Source organism: Dendrobium catenatum, unplaced genomic scaffold (genome assembly GCF_001605985.2).
Source record: "Dendrobium catenatum unplaced genomic scaffold, ASM160598v2 fragScaff_scaffold_216, whole genome shotgun sequence".
Taxonomy (NCBI): domain Eukaryota; kingdom Viridiplantae; phylum Streptophyta; class Magnoliopsida; order Asparagales; family Orchidaceae; genus Dendrobium; species Dendrobium catenatum.
The window spans coordinates 72,097-98,949 of record NW_021318678.1 but is presented as its reverse complement, the minus strand read 5'-3'; the positions used below and the strand labels follow the sequence as shown (position 1 = coordinate 98,949).

The window sequence follows — 26,853 nt, the reverse complement described above, 5'->3', positions numbered from 1 at the left end:
TAGCAGAGTTCATGTTGTTTGTGTATTCGTGTGTATGATGGGCTCCCAATATATAGTAGTGGTCAACTCTAATCTGAATTTTTTTGAATCGGTCTGATGGGTCAGGTCATTTTTTGACACCCCTACATTGGCTGACCTTGCTAATGAAGAATTTTCACATCTATCCATCAAATCTAATTCATTCGACATGACCAACCAACTCTATTTTAAAGGGAAGACTAGAGCCTTTTTAAGGATGAATTATTCTGTGCGAACACCGGATGAGGAGAACCATCTGGCTTGTCTCTGTAAACATGATTGTGTTTTTGCTGTTCATGCTGTGCTTTTAAAACCGAATGGTTCTTCTTGTTCGGTGACCGCACAGAATAATCTCTTCTTTTTGTGAGAATTTGTCTGCTCCATCTAATTAGGAAGAAGAAACCCTATTTTTAAGGAAAGATTGGAGTCTCAATGTAAGGATTTGTGAATCCCAATCACCAACCATAGTTATGTCTCATGCAAGATAGGTTTTGACATCTTTTTAAAGAAGATTTAGTGCTTATTAAGGAAATTTATGATCTTCCCCAAGCTCTTTAAAGGGGTATTATAATTGAGAGGGGTATAAAGGAGAGAAATTAGTTTAGATTTTTTTCAATTCCATATTTTTGATATATTTTATAAAGTAATAATACATATTTTAAAATAAAAATATTTTTCTTTAAAAAAATAGAAAAAATATTTTATTGAAAATAAAAAACACATAAATACACAAACACATCGCATAGGAAGCTTGTGTCAGTAGCTGGTGGTTGCAAGCCAATTGCTAAAACCTTGGTCATGTCTTGTATTTTTTTTTTTGACTTGATAATTTTATATCACAATTTTTAATATTTAATTTACTTTTAGAATTATAGTTGTTAATTTTTAAATATGGGGAAACTAATACATCAATAAAAAAAAGCACCCATCAAGTATGGATCTTGATGTAAGTAATTGAATAAAAACTTTTAGAATCAACTTTATGATCATCTAAACTTTTTTTTTTTTGTAAAATTCATGAATGAGATGAACTAAAAAATATAAAAAGTTTCTTGATCCGAGTCCAAATGGACGAAACTCAACTACTCAAAAGTATAGTTGTAAATTTATTCACACCATTTGAGGTATGAGATGATCTAAGAATCTTGCATACTTACAATCAAACTAAGCATTTTTATAACTGAAATCTAATGAGGTTAAGATATCTCAATTTTAATATTATTAAAGTAGTAATATACCTAGAGAATACCGTATGATCAAGGGGATCAATACAAATTGTCTGATTGAGTGTTTTGATTTCTAATGAAAATAACTTGGAATTTTTCTATCTAAAAATCTATAAATAAACCAAGCTTCTACACAATGAGGGAGGGAAGGGGATAATTCCACATGAAAGATTTTGAAGGAAAGAATCTAAAGCTAAACTTGCATGAACTTTTCACCAGCAATTGACTATAAGGTCGACATCTATCATCACGACCAAGGCATTATTTACCATGGTGTTGCCCATCATAAAATCAACTTTGATTTGGAAACATGTTCATTATCGCAAGTAAGGTTTATGCTCGTCATTGATGATAGCTATGATGCTCCTTATTATAAAATAAGATTGACATTAGCCAACTAGGATAATGCCCAATGTTAGCATTAATATCGACGCAAGCCATCACCAACAAATTTAACACCCTTATTGAAACTAACTATGATGCACATCTTCAACACCAACTATAATCTCTTTCATCACTAATAAGGCCAATATCAACTGTCAACACTAATAATAATGCCCACCATCATAAACAAGATTGATGTCCACCATAAATACTAACTTTGATACCCATAATCAGTAACAAGGCTGACGTATATTATCGACACCAATATTGATGTCTAGTGTTACTATAACGTCAATAGATCCCATTAACACAAACTCTGATACATACATTGCTAATAAGGTGGATATTTTACGCCTTAGTGTCTTATTTGAAAGAATTATCTATTTACTTCTTAATTAAACTATCTAAGCCACTAATCTCTTTTAAATAATATAATCATCAGTTAAAGCAATTATAAATCATTTTCATAAAAAATACATACTTAAATTCATTCCTCAAAATTTATACACATAGTTAGGAGGTCAATTAATAGATCAGAGCATCATTTTAAACTCATGACTATAAAAGAATAAGTCAAAATACAAAATAAAAGAAAATATGAGAAATCCTGATTTGTCTCACTCCACTGGATCCTATCCCCATCCTAAAAATATATAAAAACCACAAAGTAAGCTAGCGACTTAGTAGGTTATAAGAACCTACAGCTAAAATCAATGCAAGGCAGTGGAAACAATATGCATGTAATTATTAAATTGACATCACTATGAACATATAGTGGTAAAAGCATGTAGTAATTAATACATACGGTGTTATATCATACGAGCAATAAAATCATTATAGCTATATATCTTATGAATAGTGATCAATAGCAATGAAATGGACCAGTATGTTTTATCATTCTCATGCATGTCAATTATAAAATAGCTTATACAGTGCTTTATGAAATCAGGACACTTACCTTACACGTCATATACTATCTATGCAATATATGTATATTAGGTTCCTATTAAATGCCTTATTCCAAGTATTAGTCTTATCAATTGCATAAGTCTTGTTTATAGTGTTATATGTGTATGCATGTCTTATAATATCAATATTATATGCAATGTGTATCATGTATGTCATATAGTTCATGTAATCATATGCCCTTGTATCCATCTTACAATTATATCACATGCTTGTATCAATCATGTCCTGTATCATGTACATATTATATCATACCATGACCCTTATGCAATATATTCAACATGCTAATATTATATGCATGTATAAATAATATAAGCAAGATTGGACATCCGTCTAAATGTGGTGTTTTTCCCTATATTCAATCATGTTGGCCAACCCCATAGAAATTAGTCTTAATCATATCAGTCTTGTTTCTAGAAATCAGTCTCATATCACATATCATAATTCATTAGTCATGTAGTTTTCATATAAGAAGTTATCATTTCCTACTCATCGGTGTATCATATTATACCAATTAGTTTCCTTATATCTTCATTTTTATATCTCTTAGGATTACATCACAAACTTTATTTAAAAATAAGTTTGTCAACCCATCCTCATGTATGAGGTAACATGTCTCAAATCAATTTGAATTAGACAATCATTTTTAGCTAGTCTTTCTTACTTTTACACACACTTCATATCATATAAATTACAGTAGTCAAGACCACATACAATCAATGTAATATTAAATATACTTATCAGTATACATGTAGTATGTCAAAAATGTACACTAAATGAATAATAAATATGTACATAACATATATTTCAAATTAAATGTAATACATTGATTCCTAATTATTTTATAATTAATATTATACTAATAATTTCATTTAAAATAGCATAAAACTACGAGCTGAAATTTTAATATTAACTGGTCAAAATACTTAGAATGGTGATCTCTATCACATATCAAAAGTTACATGTTAAAAAATCATTAAAAATGAGATATATCATATTTAAATCAATTTTAGGTGAGACAAAATTTGATAAATTAAAACCACTAAAAGTAGAGATAATATTCAAGTTACTTACCACAATCAAAATAATTTTTCTAACTAGAGTGATTGACAAAAATGAACTACCCTCTAACCCCTTATTTGCAGTTGGGGGTTGATGGATGACTCTATAAGAAGGTTATATCTAAAGGAAGGATTATGATTACTAGATAAAAGCTTGGTAAGGATTTACTATAAAATAAATATTTTGTACCTATATTTATATGAAAATAGTAAACATTAATCAACTCCAAATAAGGAGCCGATCCACATGAAGTTGTTGGCTAATTTTAGCAGGCTTAGTTGACTATTGGTGAGTAGTCATGCTGAGCTATTAGCTAGAGTTAATATGAGGGTTGAGCTCATCTTGTGGGTCAAGTTCATCCAAAGAGACTATTAAAATAATTTCAAAATTTTAATAAAACTTGATAGATTTTCATTTATAAATTAATAATGATTTCAAAACATATTTGACTATATATTTCCTTAATATAATCTCAAAATAATACATTCTGTTTTCTTCAATAAAATAATTAGAATACATCTTTAAACTAGACATAAGTTCAAAGAAAATATAATGCATTCCTTTGTTCTTCAAAATAAAAAAATAATGCAACATGTTCTTCAAAATATCTCTTAAGAATGAATTCTTATAAAAGATCGAATAAATAATGTTGTTATCGGGTTCAAATCTTAGATGATAAAAATAAAATATTATATTGGATAATCAATAGATAGCATGAAATTTGTTAAATAATTATGATTAAAAATTTTTATAAAATAATATGAATTATAATCAAGTTAAAATTTTAAATTAAAAATAAATAAATTTTAAATCAGTAAATATTGAACTTTACTATTTCTGTAAATTGCTCTGCCCACTTTGCGCCTTCATAAACTTGGCCAGCTCGATCTGTCTATTCGCCGGGCTTCGCCGGATTCCAAAGCCAAAAACAATGGCGGCGAATTTCTGGACTTCTTCTCATTAGTAGCACTTCTTTGTCCTCGATTTCCATTGCTGTTTCTTCGGGATCAAAATGTCTCTTACCTGTTTTTCTTCGACCATGGCAGCAAGCAGCTTGTTGAGCAGGATAAGATTGATGTGGTGCACCCGATCGACAAGGAGAGGGGTCTAACTCTTGAGGAGTTCAAGCTCATAAAGATCCACATGACCAACCGTAAGTCCTCTTCCTGCGGCCAAGAAGTTTTAGGTGTCTAGGGTTTCTGTTCCGGACTCTAAATCCCTTTGGTTGGGTTCATTTTTTGGAGCCTAAGTTTCCTTTCTTGATGATCATCTTGTTAGGTTAGGATGATAAGCGTGTTTGGTGTTTTATTGGCAATTTTATGAGCTTTAGCTGCCCTTGATAAGCTTGGAACAGCACTGCTTACAATTCTTGTGTTTATGCCATTATCGACACTTGATACGTCAAATTTATAGTTTACCTTCTTCGTAAGGTTGAAGGTAGCTAGCATGTCAAACTGTTTGATAACTATTTATACGTGTAAATTTATGTACAAAAACATATTATTTGATCAATTTAATCCATTAGTACTTGTTGTTTACCCATAACATTAATAACTGTTCTTATTATTTGGGGACCAAATTTGTTGCTTTAACAACACAAATTTATTGGTGCATATGTTTATAGAGAAATGCAATCTTCTTCTATATTGTGAAGAGATGCTTATGCAATTCATTATTAATTTTGCTTGAACATTTTTTCAGACATATGGAAACTTGCTCAACACGTGAAAGTGAGGCAAAGGTTTGAGTTTTCTCTGCTTCTAATGATGCATAACTGCCCAAGTTTTGTTTTTGAGCATTACATAATGTGCCTTAAGATTGTAAATCTTGAGATTTTTATCATTACCTGTTGATAGTCCAAGCCCTAGCAGTTTCTTTCTTTCTTTTTTGTATTATACTTAGTTCAGTGGGACAATGCCATTTATGACTTGGTTATTCTTTCACGTGATGCAAGATACTGAAATTAGTGGTATGAATGCGATGCAATTTTGGGGTTGTGTTTTAGACATAGAATATGGTTTATGGCTGCGACTCTGTGAGGAAAGCATATTTAGTTATTTAGGGAGTAAAATCCCAAAATAGTCTCCCGACTATTAGTAAATGTCTAATCTAATCCCAGACTTTCATGATGACCCAATTTAATCTCCTGACTATTAATAAATATCCCAATTTGGTCCCAAGGCCAAAAGTAACAGGTAAAACTAACCTTAATAATTAAATGTGAGGACATTTTGGGTATTATGATGTATATGATATTATATTTTTTTCATATTTTTTATTATTTATCATATTAAAATAAATACAAAAATTATAATTAAAGTTAACAAACTAAATAACAAGAGTGAATAATTAATAAATATGGTTATCTTCCATTATGATTTTTATTTTATTTTAATATGATAAATAATAGAATTTTTAAAAATAATAATATAATCTCTCATAAAATATCATCACATTTAACTGTTGGGGTTAACTGTCAGTTCTGTCCTTGAGACCAATTTGAGACATTTTTTAATAGTTGGGGACTAAATTGATATTATCATTGTTTGGGATTAAATTGGGTATTTACTAATATTTGAAAGATTATTTTGGGCTTTTACTCACTATTTAGATCTCATTTGACTTGTACAGATTATCTCATTGGCTAGTACGAATATTGCATGGATGGGGTTCATGCGTTTTTTTGAGTTGCTAATATGGAGAAGTCATTATTATTTAATAAAAATGAATGGAAAATGAGGATTCATAAGACTTGCTATAAATTGTTGGAACAAATAGTGATGATCAATTATCAATACAAAGAATTAATTTTCAATTTGTAGAAACCTATGGCCTTTTTGTTTATGGTTGGAGCAATGTTAAAAATCAATTATCAATGTTTGTATAGATCAAGGCATTGTTTAAAATTGCGCAATATGAGGCTCAACTCAGCGCAATTTTAGTGAAACACGCCTCGATACTTACTCTTCAAGCATTTTTATGAGGCTTGCGCCTCAGCTTGGCTGAGGCCCGCCTTGATGCACGCCTCGCCTTATTGGCGTGAGGCGTATGCCTCACCCGATTTATATATTTTTTTGTTAAAACTTACCTAAATCCTAAAGTAAAGCCCTGAACGAATTATGCATTCATGCACCCCAAGCTATAACAACTTCCTCTCAACCGCCTCAACCTCTAGTCCATCGCCTTTGTTGTAGCCACCTATATCGTAGCCACCTTTAAGAATCACTTGAAAGCATCACACCACCACCATTGGAGTATTATACTCATTTTTATGTTAATGATAAATATTGATGAAAGAGAAAGATGATTAAAATAAATGAAGAAGAAATAGATTGAGAGACATTGAACTCCATAGGATGAGGTAGGGAAAATACCTATTTGTTATGACAGCGACTCAAATAAATACCTCTCAGTGATGATAGTGCAGATGATTTCTGAGTTGTTGCCAATTATGTTAGCTTTTTTTAGAAATTAAATGTGGATGAGTGGAAAACCGAGAAAGAAGAAATTTGGAGTTGAACTATGATACATTTATGTAATTTCTATATTTCATATTATTTTTCTCTTGTAATATTTGGATTTCAATTTTATTTCATGCAAATTATCACTTGTCGCTTTACATCTTATGCAATTTTTTATTTCATATGTATGCCAATTTATTACTTCATAGTTCAATAGAAAGTTGATATGTTATTTTTTAACATATTATTTGGGTATTATATAAAAAATTACTTTTAACATTTATTTTCACTTTACGCAATTTTTAGATTTTGAGGCTTACACCTCAAAATGGCTTGAGGCTTACACTTTACCTCACAGAAGAAAAACGTGTCAATATCCAATTGCTCAATTTTAAACCTTGGATCAAGGTTTTATAATTTTAATATTTAGTGGAACCCAATGATAAGAAGTGGATACAATTTCTCGAAATCATCGAACGATAATAAAAAAATTGGAAGAAGAACACACCAAAACTTTTTTTTATTGTAAGATATATGAAAGAAGACAACAATATGGAGTTAGATCTTCAATTGGAGAGGAAGATCCGACTCTCTCAAACCCCTAGCCGGGTGGCTAGAGCCCTCACAACATAAAAAATTCTAATTTCAACAAACTCAAAACATAATCCTAAAATCACTCTATTGTTAGCCTTAAATAGGCTCCCCTAATTCCATCACAAATCAACCCCCTTTCCCTAAATTATCCCTTCTCATATTTGAATTCAAATCAGATATCTTGCCTTAAATAATTCCCTCCCAATTATATTAAAATTTTTATAAATAATACCCCTCTGATTAAGAACATTCTTAAACAGTTGCCTCTTGATTATGAAACTTCATAATTCCTTCCCAATCAAATTGGCTGATCCATTAATTCTCCCCTCCTAAAGTGACACCTTATACTCAAGGTGGAACGAAGGAAATAATTGTTGAAGCATTGGACTGAAAAATGGCCTGTCATTGGGTCGAATGATCCCTCCCTCCAGCATCTCCCTGATCATTATCTCCATCTCGTCCTTTTGGAGTTGGGGAGAATGGTACGGATGAACACTGATATGCGAGACTCATTCCTTCAAAATGATAGCATGATCGTGTTTCCGCAGAGGTTGCAACCCTTGAACTGGCTTGAACACATCTCGACACTATTGTAGGTGTTGGTATTAAAATCGGACCAGACCGGCTGATTCAACTGGTTGAACCGGGAACAGGCTGGCTAATCAGTCCCTTTAACTTTGAAAATCGTAGTAGCAGCTGACTAGGAAAAAGTCGGCTGAATTACTAGTTGGACCTTAAAACCGTCAAATCGGTTGGATTTGAAAGAACCGTCTGATTCAAAACAAACGTAATGACAGCCGTTGATTGCGAAATGAAAGGTCAAAATCAATCAAAATGTTTAGACCGTATAAGTGTATAACCCTAAGCTCTGCTCGTGTTTTTCATAGTTTTTATTTCGTTTGCGTATAGCCAACCATGAGTTTCGTTCGTTTCCTCTCAGCTCGCCATCGCCTTCGTTCGTGTATAGCCAGCCATAGGTTGCGCTCCTTCAGCCATTCGGTGGCCACATTTCATTGTCGAGCAAGGTTGTACTCCCATTGTCTGTGGCACAAATCACAGGTTTGTCATTTGCTCACCTTCACTTCGTTGTTCTTTAAAATATTGCTATATCTTTCTGCCACTTTTGTGGATTTAAAACCATAGGAATGAAGCTAAATCGTTTCTTCAACAATATAACTGTTATCAATTAATATCAAACATTGTCTTCCTAGTTGGATTATGTTTTGATAAAGATTTTTATCATCTTTATTTGAGATTACTGTTTTGTTTTAAATTACTAAGTTTATATATAGTTTTTGAATGTGCATTAGGCATCTTCTTAAATATTTTCATCAGGGACTTTATTGACCCTGAAACAATCAAATAAACCAATTAAGCTTTCAATTTAATAACAGAAACTACATTATATTTTTTCTGTATGCAAGAAGGATTCGTCAAAGCAAAAGGTTGTCTTGGATGATGAATTAAGTTTTTTATATGATTTGTATGTGTGGGTTTGAAATAATCAGTTTAATATTTGGCGGGAACATTCTTGGAGTGGTTGATAATTTGATGCAGGATGAGAATACTGCTGGAATGTCAGCTAACATGTATGAAAATTCCTTGGATTTAGCCATGCATGATGCTCAAGAAGTAGCTCAATACATCTAAGGTGTTTGTGAAAATGCCTCAATTTTTCTCAAAATTGTTTAGTTAGATTGTCATATTATTATGGGTTTAAATTATTAGAATTATGAGGTTTAGGGTTAGATTGTTATATTATATATTAATTAAATTAAATTTTAATAATATTATTATTTATTATATCATCTAGTTCGACCCCAGTCGAATCGTGAATCTCTCCTTCCGTTTCGATGTCTAGTCAGGTTTTCACAACCTTGCCTGTATGAGTAGCTGAATGATGTCTGGTTCTTCTATCTTCTTCCCATCTTCTTCTCCTTGCAAATTCTGTAGCTCCATCAAAAATCCCACTCATTCACCATTTCCCCTCCTTGGAAGTGGCTCCAAAGGTGGCATCTCCTCTTCCCTCAAAATTTTCACCTCCCTATCCTCCCACATTGTCTCTATATTAGGGTTTCCCCGACTTCCTTGTCCAGTCAACGATGCCCTTGCCTCCGATGTTGTCGGTTGAGTGTGAAGCTCCAATATTTTCTTCATCATATCCTCTAGGTTAGAAAGTCTTCCTTTTAAGGATGAAAGCATTCCTTCGATAGTTGAGAACTTCTCCACCAATCGGGTTTTGATTTGCTCCACTTTGCCTTCCAACCAATCTACCTTCTTTGTCGCCATAGGTCCCAAAAAGTGCTATGGTACCAATTTGATAGGAAGTGGATACAATTTCCTCGAAATCAGCTAACGATAATAAGAAATTAGGAAGAAAAACACAAAAAAAACTCTTTTTATTGTATGATATATGAAAGAAAATAGCAAGTTACAGTTAGATCTTCAATTGGAGAGGAAGATCCAACTCTCTCAAATCCCTAGTCAGAGGATAGAGCCCTCACAACATAAGAAATTCTAATTTCGACAAACTCAAAACATACTCCTAAAATCACCATATTGTTAGCCTTAAATAGGCTCCTCTAATTCTCTTCCAAATTAGCACCCTTTCTCTAAATAATTCCCTCGCATATTTAAATTCAAATCTGATCTCTTCCCAAATATTTCCCTCCCAATTATAATTAAAACTTTTCTAAATAATTCCCCTTTGATTAAGAACCTTCTTAAATTTCTCTCTCTTGATTAGAAAACTTCCCAATTCCTTCCCAATCAAATCGGCCGGTCCATCGGTCCATCACCCAACTGCTTCTTTTAATGTCTATGAGGATTAAGCAGAACCCAAACCACAAATGGTAATTGAGTCAAAGTGAGGCATTGCATACTTGTAATGTTTAAATTTCAATGCGAATTGTTTTTTTACAACTTTCCACATAAAATGTTATGAAAATTTCCATAAAATTCAAGTCTTTTGGTTTAGGAGTTATATTTGATTGCATCACGTATTGGCATGCTATTAATGATTTGGGTGGGGTGAAAGATTTTATTTTTTATTTATTTTTCATTCATCTATCTTTCAGGGTTATAGCTACTGCCGTTACTTATTTCAGACGTGTGTATACCAGGTACTTTCTAATAATACAATTTATTTTTTATAGCTTTCATGTTCTGTACATAGTATTAATTTGCATTAAATTATTTTCCTCTATTTTTTTTATCAGTGATGTTATCATTGGCATCATATTAGTTTAAGTTCGAAAGAAGCATCTGAAATTGTCATTTAGTGTTCATGCAAAAAATAAATAAAAAAAGTTAGTGCATCTATGTACATTCTTTGGTAGCTTGAGTTAGTTCATTTATCAGACATAAGAAGGAAAACGTTCTTTCATGTTGCTAAAAATATTATGTTGATGTTTTGCAAGCTAAGAAAGAATACGATGGCATGCTCGAGTAGGCCTATTAATCTAGCTTCTGGTACTTAAATTGACTTTTGAGTATATTAATGGGCATATATAAATCAACTATCTGCATATTTCCAATTTTGTTGTTAGTTATGTAATAGTTTTTGGCGATGTGTGTGACTTTAGATATATGATAATTTGACTAGTTATCTAAGATCCACTTGCAACTCTTACATTTTCTCATTTTCATCCTTTTTACAGAAAAAGCTTGACAGAGTATGATCCTCGGTTAGTTACAACGACTTGCTTGTACTTGGCATCAAAAGCAGAGGAGAGCACTGTACAGGCTCGATTGCTAGTTTTTTATATTAAAAAGATTTGTAAGTTTTTTTTATTTCTTCTATGCATGAATCTTAATAATTACATTTCTCTTGCAATCCTTAACATCTGTATTTGGGTGCTTGAACTAATTTTTGTTTATAACAGGTACTGATGAGAAGTACCGTTGTGAGATCAAAGACATTCTTGAAATGGAAATGAAACTCCTCGAAGCCCTTGACTATTATTTGGTTGTTTTTCATCCTTATCGTCCATTACTTCAGTAAGTTCTTGCAACGGATTATTAGAAGTGCATTTATACTGTTGTTTTAGCACAAACTTTAATTGTCCTATTGAAATTTGTATGATTGTTGATCTTGTTCTAGTGCTTGCCATTGTTTCTTATTGGGGAGCCAGCCACCTAAAATTTGAATAAGTTTTCAATAATCTTGAGAACTGTGTTTTGTTTTCAGATGCACATGTGAGCTTAGCAATCCAAACAAACTGGGATGATTTATTAGTGGTTCTACCTCTGCAGTTTTTAAAATATGTCCTAATCTACTACAAGATTTGCATTTAACTCTAACATTTGCATATTTACAATGTTGAATTGGGTGATGTGTGCTTTTTCTATTATGATGTCTAGTATTTGTGATGATTGAGCTAGATTTTCTATTAGCATTATTGTCCAAATAATCAATCTTTGCTTTCATTATTATTTTTTCTCTAGAAAGCTTATCACATAAATAGGATTTGTGTGCTAGTGATTCATTTTCCTTCTTAACATATAGAAGTTCAACTTGAATATCAGAATGATGTGAGTACAAATTAGTATGATTTTTCTTCTAAGTACGATAATTCTTCTTTAGATTGATAAATGGATCAGCCAACTTAAACCAGGCATCATTTAATTCATCATAGGATAGAAGTTCATTTACCTGATGTAGTTCTTTATCATTGAGTGCCATTAAACAGATATATGCTTTGTCGTTCATTTTTGCTTGATGTTTTTATATTTTAATTGTTGAGTCTATCCTTGTAAGCTTTAAAACTTTCTTGATACTTTTAAAATTTATTAATTAATAATTAATATATTATTAAATCATAATAAATTTAAAATATTTATATTAGATTATTCATCATTTTCATAATGAGGCTTAATCAACCCCACATCAAATCTAATCAAGTTTCTGAATTGGGTGATGTGTTCTTTTTCTATTAATTTGAAATTCAAAATTGAAATTCCCAAATTGCTTTGAACTAAATTAGGAAAGTAATAAGTGGATGATTGGAAATTGGAGCCTTGGAGAATTGGTAGGGTGCCTGGCGGCAATGCTAGAGTTTTTTGGCCAGCAGGTAGAGGAAGGGGGAGGGGATCGGGCCGATGATTAGGCGGGGGAAGGGGGCTTGGCTGGCGGTGGGGATTTGATGAAGGTTGGCCGGCGGTTTGGGATGGGGAAGGGGCTTAGCCAGCGGGTTTGGGTGGAGTGATAGGGTTTGGCAGGAAAAAGGGAGGAGGTAGGTAGCCGGCGATATGGGGAAGAGGAGGAAATGATGAATAAGAACAGATACAAGCTGCGAGCCCAGACTCTACCGGTGGCTGACGGGAATTGCTTGGCCCTCACTTAGGGTTCTCTCCTCTCTCAAGATCTCACAACAAAGAAAAGGAATAAGTGGCGAAATTTTCATTCAAAATCATTATCTTACCAATACAAAAGATATGGCCTTCATATAAAGGCCTCAAGGAATAAAAGACTCAAAGACTAAAATTGCCCTCTAGGCTACAACACAAACTAATCCCTTTCAGGGGTACAATGGTAAAAGCTAGAACTTAAATAAAAGAAATACATAAAATGCATCACAAATAAAGACTCCTAATCGTAGTCGTCGATCTACGATGCTTCCTCTAATTGACGTGCCATAATCTCCTGTTGATGTCCTCATAAGAGAGGAGTTGGGGGATATGTAAGAGGGTGGTGATGACTTTACAAGATATTCAGGTTATGGAAGACTTCCTTCCCCTAGACTTGGATGTACATATGTGATTCTGGTGATGAAATGGCTACAGACCATGGGAGAAATGAAGGTGGATTGAAAATCTCTGACCATGGAGGTTCAGGTAGAGGGAAAAAAGGCAGTGCTATGAGAGGATGCTAGCTTATGCAAAACCATAGTGTCACTTAAAATCACGCTCAGAACAATCCAAGGTGAGGTGCTTGGTGGAGTTATAGAGCATAGAAGGGGTCTAAGAGCAAGAGACTGGGGAAATCTCAATGGGGTCCAGTAAATTCTGTAGTAGTTTCAGGACATATTCCAACAACCTATTTGGTTACCACCACTATGAGAGCATGAGCACAACATCACTCTAAAGGAGGGGACCTATCCTATAGGAGTCAAACATACCAATACCCCTAAATTCAGAAAGAAGATATAGAGGCTGATCAAGGAAATTCTTGAAGCATGGATCATTAGACCTAGTGAGAGGCCTTGAAGAAGAATGACAATTAAAGATTTAGTTTTGATTAAAGGGCTCTGAACAAAAAAATTGTGCCTGATAAGTTTCCTATTCTAGTGATTAATGAACTGTTTGGTGAGTTATTTGAAGCATTGATCTTCTTTAAGATTGATTTGAAGTTGGGATACCATCAAATTAGGATGAAGACAGCTGATGTGCACAAGACGGCTTTTAGGACACATGAGGGGCACTACGAGTTCTTGGTGATGCTCTTGAGTCTCACCAATGTCGCTTCCTCCAGTCAATCCCTCATGAACCGAGTGTTCTAGCCATATCTCAAAAGGTTGTTCTTGATATTCTTTGATGACATATTGGCATACAAAAGAATAGAACAGAACACTGGGAACACTTAAAAGACAATATTGGATACCTTGATGGAACATCAGTTGATTGCCAATTAGAAAAAGTGCTTGTTCGGTCAGTCATAGGTGGAGTATTTAGGACACGTGGTGTCCAGAGAGAGGGTGTCAGCTAACTAGTCCAAGGTCATGCCCCAAGAACTTAAGAAATTGTGTGGGTTCTTAGTGCTCAACGATTACTACAGAAAATTTGTGAAGGGATACGACTCCATTGTGGGACCTTTTGACATAACAATTGTAGAATGATAGCTCAAATGGGGGGGAGGGAGCGACACAAGCTTTTTGGGAGTTGAAGAAAGTTATTATCAATGTACCAGTGCTGGTGCTACCAAATTTTGGGATACTATTTGTGGTGGAGGCAGATGCGTCAGGTTATAGGCTTTGAGTAGTACTCATGTGAGACTAGAGGCCTATTACATATTTCAACCAGATGCTCATAGTCATGGCAAGGCTCAAGTACGTGTATGAACGAGAGCTGGTGGTGATTATCTTGGCTATTCAAAAGTGGCGACTCTATTTATTTAGGAGACATTTTATAGTCAGGATGGATCAGAGGAGTTTAAAATCTTTATTGGAACAACGGATGGTTACTAAGGAGTATCAGAGATGGCTATCCAAGTTGCTTGGATATGATTTTGAAATCTTGTACCGACAAGGCTTAGAAAATAAAGCAGCAGACGCCTTGGCTAAGAGGGTCGAGGAACCTTAGGGGGGGGGTTACTGTAACCTTTAGCTTTACCTGATAAGGTCTAAGAGGAAATTACGATGGACTTCATTGAGGGTTTGTAACGCTCGGATGGATATTTAGTGATACTAGTGGTGGTAGATCGACTGAGCAAGTATGCCCATTTCATTCTACTATAACATCCCTAAACTGCCATCTCAATTTCCACGGTCTTTATTCAAGAGGTAGTATGCTTACATGATATTCCTGAATCTATAGTATTAAATAGAGACAAGGTGTTCCTCAGCCATTTTTGGAAGGAGTTATTCCAGATGCAAGGGATAATCCTGAAAAGGAGCATAACATATCACCCACAGATGGATGGCCAAACAGAAGTGATCAACATGAGCGTGGAGACATACTTGCGTTGTTTTGCATTTGACACACTAATACTATGTATGAGTGGAGTATTGGTATAATACATTTTTTCACACAGCCGCACGGACTATCCTTTTTAGGATTTTGTATGGGAGTGATCCATCTCATTTGATGCAATATGGGCAGAGCACTACACCAGTATCCAATATAGATCAGTACTTGGAGGAGAGAGAGACAAGTTACTAGCAGAACGCAAAGGGCATATGTTGAGAGATAAACAACTTATGAAAAAGAAGGTAGATGAACTCAAACGAGAAGTACAGTTCGAGCTTGGGATAGAGTTTATTTGAAACTAAGACCATACCGGCATAAGACACTGGTCAAGAGGAAGAATGAGAAGCTATCACCATGTTCGGGCCTTATGAGGTGACAGAGCGCATTGGGGAAGTAGCCTATCTTTTGAGATTACCAGCATCATCATCAATGGGCGTGCTATCAAAGATCACACACCCTCTTTCTCACTACTTGCAACATTGAAGGAGGACATGGAGGTGATTTTGGAACTTATGGAGGTCGTTGGAATACAACAAGGGATGACAGGAGCAAAGGAGGTCCTAGTTCGATGGAGGGATCTACCTGATTATGAAGCTACATGAGAATCATATGAGGTGATTAAGAAGTAATTTCAATCCTTCCATCTTTAGGATAAGGTGTTGGTTTAGGAGGGGAGTATTGTTACGGGATTAGCAGATTTGGGCCCACCCCCCTTGAGATATGAAAAGCAATCCTCGGGACATGAAAAACTACCCTTGAGATAAAAAAACTATCCTAGGGCATGAAAAGCCACCCTTGTTGGGATATGAAAAGTCACCCTTGGAATTTGAAAAGCCGCACTTGGGACCCACCACACCTTTAGTCACCTACCATTTAAGGATGTGTTGAGTGGTATCATGTTAAGAGTCAATTTCTCATCTAAATTTAATAAAAAACATCAAGTGAGAGCAAATCATGTGTTATTTTTATACTAACATTTTTTAACTATTTGATGTCATACTAAAAAGCCAAAGTATCATATGCCTTAACAAAATTCTCTCACATATAGGAGCACTTCACATCTGCCATCACTCCTTCAAACACAGATTCATAAATTAGCATGCACCAAGACTCAATTAATCACTTAATAGGCACTGTGAGGATCACCTGCTCTTAAACCTTGCTACTTGATTCAAACCGAACCATCAGGTTTGATATTATTTTTTGGAGTGTAAATCAACGTGGGATCACAGTTGGGCTAGATTATGTTTTTGGCTTAATTGCAGCCTAAGAATGAGGATTTGCCACTTAGTATTTTTAGGCCAACATAATTTTTATCTATTTTTAGTGGGACTAAATCAAAAGTCTTACTGTGCTTAGTAGAAATAATGGTGAAGGATGCCATTGAGAACTTGTTTTGCTTCACACATGTGATAAAGACGGATTATAGATAGTAAATGATTTGTATAAAACGCATATATTTCTCTTCATTGGAAAGCTATTATAGAGGTTATTTCATTTGGTTGTGACATTAAATTTGCAGAAATACATTTTTCCTGCGAGGCCATTAAATTCAGTTTCTTTGGCCAGGTTATTACAGGATGCTGGTATGACAGATCTCACTCATATCTCTTGGTAAGTTATCACCTAAATGTTTTCTTATATATATATATATATATATATATATTATATGTGAGAAGGTTGGAGTGGTTCCACTGGAAGATAAGATTAGAGAGTCACCTTAATGGTTTGGTCATATAAAATGACGGCTTTTTGATAACCCGGTTAGGAGAGTAGAGATATGAGATTTGACTTTTATTAAGAAAGATAAATATAGACCTAAAAAGGCTTGGTTATAAAATATTAAAAATGATATTTCTTTATTAGATTTAAATGAAAATTTGACTCTAATAGGACACAATGGAGAAAAAAGATTTATGTAGCCGATCCCATGTAGTGGGATAAAGGCTTGATGGTGTTGTTATTGTTTTAAGTAGTTGAAAACTAATTTCATTGCATTTTCCTCTGTTGCAATTCCTTCAAAACAAACAGAGCCTTAATCGTTCAAAGTTTTGACAGAAGTTTAAACGGGTTATATACACCCTACAATTAAAACTACGTTATGCATTAACAAAAACATGCCACGGCATGCAGGGGCCTTGTCAATGATACCTACAAGATGGATCTTATCCTCATCCATCCGCCATATATGATTGCACTTGCCTGCATCTACATTGCAAGCGTTCTCAAAGACAAAGAAACCACCGCATGGTTTGAGGAGCTACGTGTGGACATGAATGTGGTAAGTAACATAAATTTTCCTTTGCTTAATTTTAATATATCTTTTCAAAAAATATTTTTATCAGGATATTCTGATAACTTTTATATTAGAATGGGCAAACTTTATATACATATCTATACACACATGCTTATGATTTCTCATAATCTTTTTTATTATGTTTATATTTATTAATGTATAGTATTTTTGTTGTAATATCTAAAATTAAATTCTGATATTATATATATTTATATATACTTATGTAAATAAATATATTGATGGTCTGCAGGTGAAGAATATTGCAATAGAGATCTTGGACTTCTACGATTTCTACAGGGTTGAGTCCTTTAAAGGTATGGCTGAATCTTTCAAAGGAATTTCAGATGAGAAGATCAATGCTGCTTTGCATAAGTTGACACCAAAGCCATGATCTTTCTATTCCCTTTAATTCCTTGTAGAAAATTACTTGTGACTTGTGACTGTTGTGCGCAAGGAATATCATTACATGCTAATAAATAAAAGGGAAATGCTTTGTATAACTCGGAGTAAGTAAAAGAATTTTACTTTAGACCTTTTGTGTTAGGTTTCTTCATTTAGATTTTGTTTGGGACAATTTTTTTCCTATTTTTAAAGTACAATTTTATTTTGAAAACAATGAAAATATAGTGCTGAAAAGTTATTCCAAATGTAACTTGAATGTAAATTTAGAAATGAGCTGATCCTATTATCAAGAATTTTTTTTTTGGAACGGGTTATACATCCGCAGTGAAAGGGTGCTTGGTGGCGTGACTATTCCTCGGCTGATCTAGAAGAGGCACCCAACCTAGAAATCTCTTGGCCCGTGCTTGATTGGGCCCCACTTAAGAGGTGCTGCTGCTCGAGGGGAATCGAGCACGGGTGTAGGGTTCCTAACCGTACTTGTCCACCACCAATCAAGCTAAGCAACGGTGAGTATTAAGAAATATCATTGATGTTTTTGTTTGGGAGCTATTTCAAATGCTTGTGGTGGATTTGGGTGATTCTTGTGGGCTACTGAAAGCTCAGTTAGCTTGAAGAAATATGGTAGATTAAAGATGAAGTGGATAAGTTTTTTGTAGTTAGATTTGGTTGGGAAGTTCTATATTCGGATTAGATTTTTAATATGTCGATGGTCAAAAATCATAAGTACAAGTGGAGTATGGGTATAGACCTAAAGAAAATCAATAAGCTTGGAAGAAAGATTGCTACAATTGTAGGTTATTCTACAATGCAAAGCTTCATCAATACATAAATTTTTGTAATAATTAGATCAAGAAGTATTTGACTTGTAAAGAGAACATAAGTTTTGTGATAGTTGATGGAATTCATTGCTATCAAGTTTAACCATTTGGGTAGAAGAATGTAGGAGTATGTTATCAAAGACTAATAAATAACATCTTCAGGTTTGAAGAAGTAATTTTAAAATTTACATAGATGATCATTTAGTTATGAGTGCATTAAGGATGAAGATTAAAAATCGCTTTTATTAGAATAGGACATTCAACAAAGGGGATAAGATATTTGGCTAAGTTTTGTAATAAAGATTGTGAGAGTACGATTGATTTTAATGAACCTTGCATCCTTAATGAAAATATAAATTTTTATTTGTATAGGTGTATTATAAAAACTAAAGTTAGAGAGGTTTAAAGAAAATAAAGTGTGAAAAAGTTCTTGGATTTGATAATATTTTAATATAGGTGTGGAAATGCTTAGGAGATGTAAGAATTTCTTTGCTTATTAAATTTTTAATATTATTTTAAAGATTAAAAAGATGTCAGATGAGTGGAGAATAAGTGTGTTGATTCATATTTTTAAGAATAAAGTTGATGCACAAAAATTCTCTCTTAGAGTCAGGATACGAAACGAGCATATACATGAAAAGGTTGGAGTAGCTCTAATGGTAGATAAGATTAGAGAGAGTCGCCTTAGATGGTTTAATCATATCAAACGATGGTCTTTCAATGACTCGGTTAGGAGAGTAGATGTATTGGATTTGACTTATGTGAAGAAAGTTAGAGGTTGACCTAAAAAGACATGGTTAGAAAATATTAGAAATGACATTTTTTATGAGATTTAAATGAGAATTTGACTCTTAACATGATGCAATGGAGACAAAACATTCATGTAGTTGATTCCATATAGTGGGATAAAGGCTTGATGTTGTTGTTATTGTTGATTGTTTAGTGAGGAGTAAGGGATTATTCAAGCATATCTTGAATAGTTCAAAGGAAATTTTCTTAAACAAATTATAAACTAAGGCTGAATTCACTCAAGTATATGTTTAGGGACAAATCATATTGGGATATCTAATTATATAATAATAAAAATGATATATATATATATATATAAGCCCTCGTATCAGTCTTATCAATCATATTATATACTTATATTAGTCATATTGTCACGTCCTAGAATATAAATTAGAATGAATTGTATCTTTTATCTTTTAATAATAATAACCATAGCTATATAATTTCTTCCATTAATAAAATACCAATTGAAACAAAATTATTGATCAAGATATCAATATACATCTATATTCATTTCTCCAAAAATCATATACAATAGCTAGGAGTTATACATCTACAATATGCTATCTGACTACAAAAAAATAACTAAAAGACAAAATAATAGTAAAATCTAAATAATCTTATATTCGATCAGTCTCACACTCTTGGTCCTTTTCCTTAGCTCGAAATCATTAAACCACATATAATGAGCATAAAAAATATAAATTAGAATGAATTGTATCTTTTATCTTTTAATAATAATAACCATAGCTGTATAATTTCTTCCATTAATAAAATACCAGTTGAAACAAAATTATTGATCAAAATATCAATATACATCTATATTTATTTCTCCAAAAATCATATACAATAACTAGGAGTTATACATCTACAATATGCTATCTGACAACAAAAAAAATAACTAAAAGACAAAACAATAGTAAAATCTAAATAATCTTATATTCGACCAGTCTCACACTTTTGGTCCTTTTCCTTAGCTCGAAATCATTAAACCACATATAATGAGCATAAAACACCAAACAGGTCATCAAAATTCTATTATTTAACTCAAAGCATTTGATTCATAACGGTAGCAGTCAATACGATCGTGAATCTGTGTAAAAATAATGAAACATATATTGAAATAATAAACCCGATAAAACAGTGCAGCACGGATGTCAAAGCAGAAAAGTAGTAAATATTCATTCTTAAATCATACATCATAGCAATACTAATCAAATATTAAAGAAATTATACAAAACAGTAAAGTGAAAGTACTTAGGAAAAATGTTAAAATCCATAACAATACAGTATAGTACTATTCATTAATTGCATAAGAGTGTACACAGTATGCTCAGTTATACCAATATTAGTATTATTATCTTATATCACATATTCAATTATATAAAACATGAGCTCAGTAACAAAAAAATACAGTACCATAACAGTAAATCATTACTGTAATAGCAAATTCATACAGTGTTAGTAAATCAATATTTTACATATTTGTTAGCCAATTACATAATTAAATTAAGCATAGAAAATATATTATTTAATCATGCATAAAAATCAGTACACTATTAGTCTTGAAAAGTATAATTTCATTTCTGAACATGTTTTAAATAAAAATTATAAATTATTTTGCTACACATAAAAATAAGTATCAAGGCTATAAGTTAGAGGGATAGAATCATCATCATCTTGGGGAGTCTACTAAGATATGATTATATATGGTCTCTCTATCAACAATCTCAACAGAAAGTACATCAATGCTAACTACATAGTTTAATTAAGCATAGAAAAATATAAAATATGACATAGCTTCTCTACACATATAATCTATTTTTTAATCATACATAAAAATCAATACATTATTAGTTTTGAAAGTAAAATTTCATTAATGAAAATGCTTTAAATAAAATGTACAAACCGTTTATTTACACAAAAATAAAACTCAAAACTAGAAGTTAGAGGGATAGAACCAGTTCCATCTAGGGGAGGCTACTAGACATCATATTTGATTATATATAAAAAGTACAAACCATTTATTTACTCGCCGACTACGGTCCTTCCGACCTCCGTCACCTGCCGAGTATGGTTCTTCCGACATACATCACTCGCCGACTATGATTTTGCCGCCCCAAATAAATATGTCAACATTGATTCATCAAACTCCCACCGTGTAATATACTATGTATGATGTATATTTGCTACATCGAGCCAAGACCTTCCTCTTAAGAAAGTGCCTCATTTGTAATTGACTACAAACACTAATGGATTCATTCAAACTGGCTAGGCCTCATGATTTTTTCCCCTTTTCAGGGGTTTCCAGATAAAAGCTCTGGTGTATGTTATGAACGCTACACCCTTTCTTTTATCTGCTTGTGTGTTGGATATTTGTACAAAGCTAGGATATTAATTTTATATTTCTCTACCGCCACGAATATCCCAGGACGCAACACTACTAAAAATTAGATATGATTATATATGGTCTCTCTATCAACACTCTCAATAGAACATACATCACTGCTAACTACATAGTTAAATTAAGCATAGAAAAAAATAAAATATGGCATAGCTTCTCTACACATATAATCTATTTTTAAATCATGCATAAAAATCAATACACTATTAGTTTTGAAAGTAAAATTTCATTAATGAACATGTTTTAAATAAAAAAGTACAAACCGTTTTGCTACGCATAAAAATAAAAATCAAGACTAGTAGTTAGAGGGATAGAATAAGTTTCATCTAGGGGAGGCTACTAGAAATCATATATATCCACAATCTCACATAATTATGCCCCCACCAGTACATGAGAAAAGAGCCACCTATCTATGTTTTTTGAAAATAATTGAATTGGCTATTGATAGGTGTAGCGGTGTTGCACTTTAGCCTGGGTCATGAGGAAAAGTTATTACATTCAGATAAAAAATCAGAAATCCGGACAAATACCGAGCAATACCGAGTGCTTGGTACCGACCACCCAAGTGATGTGACGCTTTGTTGTTGGACTTTGGACGCGTTCGGTGTCCGGATACAATAATTACTCGGTCATGAGGCTCCTTCAATTATGATTTCTGTTTTACTTCTTTCTTGCACCAAAAATTAAATTTTAATAGGATTTTTATAAGAATAAGTCTAGTTTGGAGTATATGTTTTTTTTTTTTATAATTATTATTATCACGTTCATTCTCTAATCTCTTATTTATAGGCTTCACTTGAGATTTAACACTAAAAATTAATTATATTTAAATAATATAAATAAAATTACATATTAATATTTAATAATACTTACTATAAAAAATGTCTAAGTCTTTCTAGATAACAAGATAATTACAATACTATAGCAAATGAATTATAGTTTGCTAAGGGATGCTGATCTTAAGGAAAAAAATTTCTGAGCAAAAAATTATTATGAAAATGAATTCCACTTATTATTCCTCAGCAAAAAAAAGACACATCACATGAATACTTTATATATTGTTGACATATTTTTTTTAAAAAAATTATTTGATCGGGCACAAATCTCGAGCCAAAGTTTTTTTTTTTTTTTTGGAAATTTGGGGCAAAAGCCCATATATTAAAGAAAAAGGAGGTTACAAGTAAAGGTGATTACAAGTAAAGATAACCATTCATAAGCAAAAACAAAAACTTATGAAGGCTGAAAGTAATAAAAAAACCAAACTAAACCACCCAATCAAGCAAAATTATACAAAAAGAAGCTGGAATAGACCATAATAGCCCAAAAACCCAAAAAATAAACAAAGACAGCACCAGCTTAGAGATAGCAGAACAGAAAGAGCCAGAGTTCCGAACCACCCAAAATAACAAGATCCCCATCCGCATCGGACCAGGAAGAAGATCAGCCAGCCACCAGGGAGAGATGGAGCGAGCACCTGAAATAAACAGAGTAACACAGCTAGAGGAACTGCAGATAAAAATAACCACTGAAGAGCTCCATAATGTGAATAACCAGGACTCAGGATAGTAGAAGGTTAAGCCAAAAAACCAACCCCTGGTTGCCCGTAGGTCGTCCAAGGGGAAATTAGATCTCGAAAACAGCATTTGGAGCATCATCATTGTCCTGGTTATTAACCAACCTAGCCAATATACATCAACTGAAGATCCAGAATAGATGTTCCAAACATCATAAATTTTCCAAAAGGACATCAGAATTTTTCCATTTAGCGACCTTCCCATAGATTCTCCTTTTAATAATAGACAGCAAAGAAGTAGAGCTGAGAAATACATTACCAAATCTTCTATTGTTTCTCTCCCTCCAAAGATGGTATATGATGCAACAAACCATCAGCATAAAAAAATTCTTAGTCGTTTTAGATCCAGAGGAATCAGACTCCAGCCATTGAAGAAGTTGAATAATAGTAGGTCTAAAAAGAAAACTTCTAGTGCCAGGTAACAGAGAATTAAGCATAGAAAAAGAGTAGGAGCACTCAAAGAAAAGATGATTGACATTTTCAGAAGCTGAGTGACATAAAGAACAAATAGTCGGCACAAAAATATTTCTGGATATCAGAGCGTCTTGAGTTTTTAAACCACCAACAAGTGCAAGCCAAACATACACAGAATGTTTCAAAATATGTTTCTTGTGCCAAACAAGCTTACACCAAGGACAATCCGGCAAAAAGTAATAGAATTCCTCAATAAATTCTCTAAAATTAACCTTGTCGCAGCCTTTCCAAACCAGACAATTATCAGCATTTTGTAAAATCGGAAGGCTAGAGATAGCAACTCTCAAATCCTGTGGAACATCATCAGGGAAAAACCACACCCCAGAAGAAATGAAATTTTGAAGCCGAGGGAGGGAGAAGCAATCCAGAGAAACATCAGGCACATACTCAGAAAGAGTAAGATCAAAACACCAATGATCCCATAATACAGAAATGGGAGCATTAGGAGTTATGATAAACTTAAAATTATGCTTCACAATAGCAGCCGTGTTACAAACAGAAACCCAGAATTTGCTATCATTAGGTCTAGAAGCTCTCCAAGGTGATAAATAATGTGCCAAAAACCAGGTGGAGAGAGGAGAAGTACAATTATACATTCTATAAATCACAGAACAATTAAAGGCAAATTGAAGTGCACCAAGAGATGGGATACCTAGCCCACCTTTATCTTTAGGCTTGCAGACATTTTCCCAAGACACCATATATAATTTATGAGAGCAATCAATGTCCCCAAAAAGCAGAAAACGAGAACAAGTTTTCTTGAAAAACTTGTAGACAGTCTTTGGCAAAATTGAGCCCCTAATCCAGTAGGCAATATTATTTTGAATAGTGAACTTAAGATACTGCAAACGCCCAGCAGAAGACAAAAGATTTGCTTTCCAACCAGTAAATTTTTTGTGCAGGTTATCCATCAAAGGAAGAAAATCTTCAACTTTCTCGACCCAAAGTTGAATTGACAACTTCCGAAATTAATTTTAGGACCATCCAAACTCCCATTTCAACAAACTTATAGTCGAACTGAACATCTTGAAAAAATGAACCCATCGACACCAAATTCGATCCAAATCGAACTCAAATGGGTCCAAATCGAGAGTCTGAAGCATGTTTGGAAACTTCAAAGCATAAGTTGGATGACCAAATGATTTCCAAATGTAACATGTGTATAGTCGAATCGAGCGACTCAACGAGTTGAATCCAACGAGCCCAAGATCACTGAATTCTGATATCATTAAGAGACTCAAATGCGTGATAAATAGTCGATGATAAGTGTAATCAATGTTGGCCATCCATTAAAAACACTCCCAAAATGTCCTTGATTTTCTCCTTATTTACCAATCATGTTACTCACAAAAAATTATAAATAGACTTCACATTCTTTACAAAAAGAAGGGAAAAAGAAGAGGAAGAAGAAAGAGAAATATGATCTCTCTTTTGCCACCAAGCTTCTCCTCGACCACTATTCGTTGTCGGATTTCTGTCAGGCCACCAATTTCTTCGGACTTTTGCCATATAATCTATTTTTAAATCATGCATAAAAATCAATACACTATTAGTTTTGATAGTAAAATTTCATTAATGAACATGTTTTAAATAAAAAAGTACAAACCGTTTTGCTACGCATAAAAATAAAAGTCAAGACTAGTAGTTAGAGGGATAGAATAAGTTTCATCTAGGGGAGGCTACTAGAAATCATATATATCCACAATCTCACATAATTATGCCCCCACCAGTACATGAGAAAAGAGCCACCTATCTATGTTTTTTGAAAATAATTGAATTGGCTATTGATAGGTGTAGCGGTGTTGCACTTTAGCCTGGGTCATGAGGAAAAGTTATTACATTCAGATAAAAAATCAGAAATCCGGACAAATACCGAGCAATACCGAGTGCTTGGTACCGACCACCCAAGTGATGTGACGCTTTGTTGTTGGACTTTGGACGCGTTCGGTGTCCGGATACAATAATTACTCGGTCATGAGGCTCCTTCAATTATGATTTCTGTTTTACTTCTTTCTTGCACCAAAAATTAAATTTTAATAGGATTTTTATAAGAATAAGTCTAGTTTGGAGTATATGTTTTTTTTTTATAATTATTATTATCACATGTTCATTCTCTAATCTCTTATTTATAGGCTTCACTTGAGATTTAACACTAAAAATTAATTATATTTAAATAATATAAATAAAATTACATATTAATATTTAATAATACTTACTATAAAAAATGTCTAAGTCTTTCTAGATAACAAGATAATTACAATACTATAGCAAATGAATTATAGTTTGCTAAGGGATGCTGATCTTAAGGAAAAAAATTTCTGAGCAAAAAATTATTATGAAAATGAATTCCACTTATTATTCCTCAGCAAAAAAAAGACACATCACATGAATACTTTATATATTGTTGATATATTTTAAAAAAAAACTATTTGATCGGTCACGAATCTTGAGCCAAAGTTGAATTGACAACTTCCGAAATTAATTTTAGGACCATCCAAACTCCGATTTCAACAAACTTATAGTCGAACTGAACATCTTGAAAAAATGAACCCATCGACACCAAATTCGATCCAAATCAAGCCCAAATGGGTCCAATTCGAAAGTCCGAAGCACGTTTGGAAGCTTCAAAGCATATGTTCGATGACCAAATGATTTCCAAATGTAACATCCGTAATAATAAATATATATGCGATTATCACA

General features: G+C 33.1%; 1 protein-coding gene across 1 annotated transcript; it reads left to right on the top strand.

Moving 5' to 3' along the window:
- Window positions 1-4,495: 4,495 nt before the first annotated feature.
- LOC110093121 (cyclin-C1-1) lies at window positions 4,496-18,246 on the top strand. Its single transcript, XM_020817911.2, has 9 exons — window positions 4,496-4,619; window positions 4,703-4,809; window positions 5,358-5,397; window positions 10,789-10,833; window positions 11,371-11,489; window positions 11,596-11,710; window positions 16,967-17,011; window positions 17,531-17,678; window positions 17,944-18,246. The coding sequence occupies exons 1-9, from the start codon at window positions 4,588-4,590 to the stop codon at window positions 18,082-18,084; spliced, it is 792 nt and encodes a 263-aa protein (XP_020673570.1). The 5' UTR covers window positions 4,496-4,587; the 3' UTR covers window positions 18,085-18,246.
- Window positions 18,247-26,853: the final 8,607 nt, after the last annotated feature.

Coding starts and splice junctions, on each gene's coding strand:
- LOC110093121 (XM_020817911.2), top strand. CDS start 4,588: ATGGCGGCGAATTTCTGGACTTCTTCTCATTA. Junction 4,620..4,702: donor TTCTGGACTTCTTCTCATTA/GTAGCACTTCTT, acceptor CGACCATGGCAG/CAAGCAGCTTGTTGAGCAGG. Junction 5,398..10,788: donor CACGTGAAAGTGAGGCAAAG/GTTTGAGTTTTC, acceptor TCTATCTTTCAG/GGTTATAGCTACTGCCGTTA.